At 56.5% G+C, this 6,307-nt stretch overlaps 1 protein-coding gene across 1 annotated transcript in view; it reads left to right on the top strand.

Moving 5' to 3' along the window:
• Positions 1–6,301, top strand: part of DBF4B (DBF4 zinc finger B) — a 10,625-nt gene extending 4,324 nt beyond the window's left edge. The window contains exons 5-10 of the mRNA XM_017744770.1: positions 252–288; positions 2,208–2,250; positions 3,059–3,175; positions 3,332–3,458; positions 4,084–4,193; positions 4,680–6,301. Of these exons, the coding sequence (XP_017600259.1) occupies positions 252–288; positions 2,208–2,250; positions 3,059–3,175; positions 3,332–3,458; positions 4,084–4,193; positions 4,680–6,060 (1,815 nt within the window). The 3' untranslated portion in view covers positions 6,061–6,301. The remainder of the gene's footprint in view (positions 1–251; positions 289–2,207; positions 2,251–3,058; positions 3,176–3,331; positions 3,459–4,083; positions 4,194–4,679) is intronic.
• Positions 6,302–6,307: the final 6 nt, after the last annotated feature.

The raw sequence follows: 6,307 nt of genomic DNA, 5'->3' as shown, positions 1-6,307 counted from the left end.
CGTTGGCTCACCAAAGGTTTGGTTAATGCACTGGAGAGGCCAGGGGGAACTGGGATGTAGGGACAGGGCGTGGCAGCCTTTGTGTTGTATTTCAGCTAACCCTGTGTGACTTGGGAGACAAAATGAGGGGAGGTGCTATGGGTGGTACAGGAGCTCTGAAGTGGTGGGTGAGGCTGCTGCTGCTCTGGAATCAGTAACTGCAGCTCTGCCTTGTGCTGCTCCCATGCAAAATATGTCCCTTTTTCCTCTAGGTGAAATGCCCTGCCTCCAGATCCAAAATTCACAAAGGTAGGCCTGGAAGTTGTGCTGCTGTTTATGCTCAGATGTGGAGCTGCTCGGAGAAGCCTCATTTAGAATTTGAAATACATCAAAACCGTTGGCAATCCCAAGATATGCCAACTCTTTAGGCAGTTCCCCTTGAATGGGTTCTGTTACTCCTTGTTGGAATCTGGCTGCAGCCTCCCAGGACAGCTGAGGACCTTTGATTTCACACTGTGTTTAAAAATCCTAAAAACCCTTTGCTGCCAGCTCCCAGAATCCCAAGGCACCTGAGAACTGTGCTGCTGCACATTGAATCCAGCAGCTTAAAGGAGGTTTTGAGGAATAATGCATCCTGCAGAGGAGAGCGTGTTCCTCCCAGCCCACTCACTTCTGTTGGGCTGAGATGTGCTGCTGAGACACTGATCCGGGGAGAGCGCTTCCCAGGGAGGGGGGAGCAGCCAGGTTCTCATCTGCAATTAGACAAGAGCCAATTGTGGTGCTGAAGTTGGCACTGGTGACGTCAGTTGATCTGTGACTTGTTTGACTGCCCACGTCGGAGAGCGAACGCTTGGGAATGGTTTGGAGCAGACTCCAGCCTGGATTGTGTGTGAGACACTTGGGAGTTATTTCCCAGTTTGGGGTGGGGGGAAGGTGCTGAAGAAAGGCTCAAGAAGCTGTTGGCTGAGGCAGATTGTGTCTGCCAGCTCTGAGCTCTGTGCTGGGCACACTCCGAGCCTGGCCTGGGGTCTCGCAGTGACATCGGAGCCGTTTGTCACTGCTGGCATCGCTCAGGACCTGTGCACCCTTCTGAGCTGGATCTGGGGCCTGCACGTGGCCTCTCTCTTGGAAGTGCTGAGCATTTGGCAGTGTTTACATGGAAAAAAACTTGATCCTGTACTGAAATAGCTGCTTCAGTGACGTAGCAGCACATTTGAGGCAAGCAGAGGGTGAGGCTGGTGAGGACAGGTGGGCTCAGCCTTTCTGGGGAAGGAGGGTGAAATATCTTTGGAAAAAAATAGCACTGAGTGCCAGGATCACAAGAAAACAAAACTCCTGGCCCTTCAGAGGCCATGAGGGAGGCAGGAGGGGCTTGGTTTCAGGGTCAGGCAGATGCCCTGTGGAAACACCTTGGTGTTCATTTGTTTCTTAGCCAGATCCGGACTTGGATTTCCAAGGTGAGTGGAATGTGAGTGGAATGTACCTGCAGGACAGGAGGGACCTTGGAGCCTCCCCTCCCAGCCTGGCTCTGAAAATCTTTTCCTTCAATGCACTGCTGAGACTCTTTTGCTGCCTTCATCTATTTAATGCCTCTGTAGGAAGCAAAGCTGCTGTTTGCCCTCCTCGGGAGCTGAGTAGAGGCCAGACACTGCTCTCGAGTAGTGTCCTGGTGCCAGGCTTGGCTGGGCAGCACCTTGGTTTGTCTCCAGCAGCTCTTGCTGTTTTAACATCACCATCCTGGTCTGAGCCAGGTTCTGCACTTCAGGCTCTTGAGGCAGGGTGAATGGAGGAAACGGTGCTGGAAGTCGATGCAGAGCTCTGAGCCTGTGCAGCAGCTGCTGCAGTTCCTGAGCTCCCTTCTCATCCTCACTGGCACGTTGTGGGGGGGATATGTGTGGCAGTTCTTGGGATTGGAGTCAGAAGGCTCAGGGTTAGGCCAGTGGCTGTAAGACTGAGGAGGCATTAAAGACGTGAGGGGATGGCTGAATACTCTTTCAAAGGTAGAAGTGTCCCATGGCTTGGCTGCCTGGGGTTTGGTCACCCCACTGCACACTTGGGGCAAGGGCTGTTGAAGATCACCTAAAGAGCTGTTTTGGCTGTGCTTGGCCACCACTTGGCATTCACCAGTGCCAGAAGTTCTGATGCACTCAGCTCTGGAGCCCAGTTCTGTTGGGGAATGAGTAGGGAATTTGGCCAGGAAAACTTCTAACCAGGTTTCTTTCTGGCAGGAAAATTGAAGCCCCCTTTTCTGAAGGTTGAAGACCAGAGCAGGTAAATGAGACTTTTCTAAATATCCAGCCTTAAAACCTGGGGTCTCTCCTTCACTGGTTCCATTCCCAGTGACTGTTCTGCCCACGAGGCAGAGCCTGGTTTCCATGCAGACCCTGTTCCACCCTGGGAAGTTGACTCTCTCCTAGAGGGAGGCAAATGGAGTTTAGAGAAACAATCCAGGTATCTTGTGTGTCAGGGAGAAAAAAGGTGTTAAACGAGACTTGACAGCCGTTTCCTTCCTTGCTCGGATTCCGTGTGTGATCCTCAGCAGGTCACTTAATCCACCCGAGCCCTCAGCAGCAAGGAATGAGATTGAAGCGCAGGAGGTCAGGGCCTGTAATTTGATGACAGCCTTGGGCACAGGGGACATGATCCCTGTGGTGTTTCTGAGGAGTCTGTAACTCTACCAGCATCCACAGGGACAATTAATTATTCCAAAGGCAACATTTAAGGCAGCTCAGAGTCAAATATTGGGGTTTACATGCTGCATGCAATGAAGTGTGAAGGGAGAGACCAAAACCCTCCTGTGCTGTGGGGTAGCTGGAAATACTGCACTGCTGTGCCCTGGGTGGGCTTTGGGCTGAGCAGGCAAACTTGCCTTCTGTCCAAAACATGCCCCACTGGGGCTGTTACTGGGAACTGGGTTTAGCACTTTCCATGAGAAATGGGAACTCTGGCACAGCCAAAGGAGAGCACTGGGCAGCATCTCCATAAATGAGGTGGCACCTTGAGCCTCTCTGCAGGAGGGTCAGCTCTGAACCCTTGCCAGCACTGCCACAAGTCTGATGTCCTGATGCACTGCTTTCAGGCAATTCCGGCCCTTCCATCACCAGTTCCAAAGCTTTCCTGACCTCAACTTCCTGGCACCCAAAAGCTCCAGCCCATTTGAACCTCTGAAAAGCCTCTCCAATTCCTGCCAAGCCAGGTAGGCTGTAGCTCCTTCTGTGCAAGTGTTTAACCGCACTCCTGCTCACCCCTGGGATCTGGGAACCACCTGCCTTTGGGTGTGGGCACAAGGAGCCCTGTCCTGGGTCCCTGCAGGCACTGCCAGGCAGGGTGACCCGTGTGCTGTCCCTTGCAGGGCTGCTGAAGGCTGTGCCCCGCACAGCGCCGGCGGGAAGAGCCCCCGCTCCACGCCCGTCACCGTGCCCAGGAAAAGGAGGGGGTTTTGTGAGTGCTGCCAAGAGACCTTTGAAGAGCTGCAGAAGGTAAAGGTTCCCCTGGGACCTGATTCCTTGCAAGAGTTATGGGGGTCACTCAGAGGCTTCATTAATCATGGCATGCCCGTTAGCACTGTGAACTCCTTCAGGAGGAATTGCTGTATCCAGCAGGAGCTGCCTCTGAGATGGGAACGGGGTGTATCTGTGTGCCCGCACCAGCAGGTCAGAGCACGGGGGTTTGAAGGCTGGAGCATGACACGCTCATCCCTTAGGCTGGGAGAGCCTCAAGGACCATCCTGTTACAGGATCCATAAGGTGAAGAGGCTGTTCCATGGTAGCCATGGGGAACAGGATTGAAAAGGTGGGAGGAGGTTTTTTATCTCCTGGAAGGTGCCAAGCAAGGGGGCTTTTTCAGAGCCCAGCTGTGAGTGCCAGACAGTGGTGGTGGAGTCTATTTCCTGCTGCTGGGGAGGCTGTGGGCTGCCCTTGGATCCAGTCACAGCCTCCTCATCAGCAGGAGCTGGGAACAGGACACTCTCTCTGTGTGTTCCCAAACCTGCTGCCCAACATTTGCCCTCTGGTCTGTTAGGCTGTGGGAATTTGCAAGTGGTATTGCAAATTCCCCTCCTGGCAAAGCTTTAAGTGTTGTTAAAGGGCCTCTGCCACCTTCCAGCATCTCCAGAGCCCCCAGCACCAGCGGTTTGCCCAGGACAGCTCCCAGTACATCCCTGTGGATCGTGTCATCTCCCAGCTCACCAGCAGCTTTGTGGAGTGGTCAGCCAAGTAAGTCTGGGAACCTGGAGCCCAAAGGCAGCAGGGTGCTGCACGGTGCATTCATGGAATGGGGTCCGTGTGCCAGGGAATCGGAGCAGGACCAACGTGGCACCTGCCAGGCAAAGCTTAGACTAACCATGGGAGATGTTCCTGCATTTCCATGGGTTTTCTCCTTCAGGAAACCCCATGGTGTGCTCTCCTAGTGCCTCCTAAACTAGAAAGGGCAACTGAGCCCACCTCTTCTGTCCCTGTGTCTGACTCAAACCCAGCTGCTCTGTAGCCCCCCTGTGCCTGGGCTCTGGGGTGAGGAGGCTGAGATCCCTTGTGCTGCCCATCTCTGCCAGCAGCAGAGTCATTCTAAGCCTCACCAGGCTAAAATTCCTTCCCTGCTCCTGAGCAAGGGCTGCAAACACCCTGCACTGCAGGAGGGGCCTGGTCTCCCTGGGGGAGGGCGTTCCTGGGGCTGGGTGAGCAGTAACTGATGGTTCCTCTCAGGGTGCCCGGGTCCTGCCTGGCAGATGAGCATGGAGTGCCTCAAGCACACAGCACTGGAGGAATCAAGCTGCTGCCAGCAGAGCTGGGCAAGGAAGGGGAGCAGCCTGAGCCAGGTGCTCTGGAACTGGTAACGGATACAGAGCTGGATCATGGCCTGAAGACCAAGGGATGTTCCCCCTGCCTGCCCAGGGACAGGGTCAGAGATTCCAGAGGAGGAGAGGAGTTGTTAAAGCACGGCTCCCTGGGGCTGCCCAGGGAAGCAGGGCTCAGCAGAGGGGTCTGGGCTGCCCATGGCACCATGGGGGAGGCTGGGCTGGGGGCTTCAGGTTTAGACTTGGCTCCTGAGCTGGGCAGGGGGCCTTGGGCAGCACCCACTCCTGTCAGAGAGGCAATGGCTTCTTCATCTGAACCTCACAGGCAGCCTGGGTCTGTCAGGCACCCTCCCCAAGCACTGCCTGCCTCCAGGAAGCGCCAGCTGTGCTCCAGACAGAGCTCCCAGGTGGGAAAGAGGCCCAGGCTGGAGCTGGGTTTTGGCCTCTCCCCTGCGGGTGAGCAGATGGAGCCCCTGGGTGGTGGACTGGGGGCACAGGGTGCAGGGCAGGTGTCTGAGCCAGGCCTGCCCGCTGTGCCGGGGGCTGGCAGCCTGTCCCTGGGCACAGAGCTCTCCACCAGACCTCACAGCTCCCTTGCTTTGGATCTGTGCCCGTGTGGGAGCCATGAGGACCCTGTATCCCAGCCAGGATCCCTGGGAGCTGCGGCTGCAGGTTTTGATCCCGGGGAGGCAGCTGCAGCGAGCACTGTCAGCGAGTGTGGCTGGAGCAGGGAGAGATCCCGAGGGAGGCAGCTCAGAGGGGACAGTGACAACACACCCAGGAATGGGAACAGGCCTGGTCTGGAGTGCACAGCAAGCAGGACCAGCTGCCCTGCTGGCTGCCTGCCCTCTCCCACACTGCCCGTGGCTGAAGCCAGATGTTGCTGCTCACTCTGTGTCAGGGCAGCAGAAAAAACAGCCCCCGGAGCTCCCGACATCCCTGGGCAGGGCACAGAGCGGGCACTGAGCCCCAGCCCCCTCCCACCTGCTCCCCAGAGCCCAGAGGCTGCTCACAGCATCAGCAGGAGCTCCTTGGAGTCAGACGGGGATGTGCAGCTGCTCCCCAGCCTCAGGGGTGTCCAGGGCCGCAGGACTGCGGCTGTGGGCAGGGACTTGCTGCAGCAGACACACGTCCGTGTGAGGGACAGCGGGTACGAGTCTCAGCTCTGCTCCGTGCTGAAGGAGTCGGAGCTGGCCTGGGCAGGCCAAGAGGACAAGAACTGCAGGAACTGCTGCACAGAGACCAGAGGAGCCTCTTTCCCCATATTTGGGACATTGTTTGGCAGCTAAAACCACCTGCAGGCTGCTCTCTGGACCCTCGGTGGGAGCTGAGAAGGGATTTACCAAAGCACCTTCTGTGTCAGGACCAGGAGCCACATCCAGGAGTGAGGACAGCGCTGGCAGCCTGGGCAGCTCTCCTGCTGGGAATCAATGGGGATGCAGTGGCTTTGCTGTCCTTGGCTGTGATCAGAGCTGGGATCTTCCCTCCTCTCTGCTGGCCACGTTTAGAGCCAGGCTCTGACATGGTGCTGCCCCT

The sequence above is a fragment of the Corvus brachyrhynchos genome, unplaced genomic scaffold (assembly GCF_000691975.1).
Source record: "Corvus brachyrhynchos isolate BGI_N302 unplaced genomic scaffold, ASM69197v1 scaffold479, whole genome shotgun sequence".
NCBI lineage: Eukaryota > Metazoa > Chordata > Aves > Passeriformes > Corvidae > Corvus > Corvus brachyrhynchos.
The sequence above is the reverse complement of the archived record's forward strand: the minus strand, read 5'-3'. Positions and strand labels throughout refer to the sequence as shown.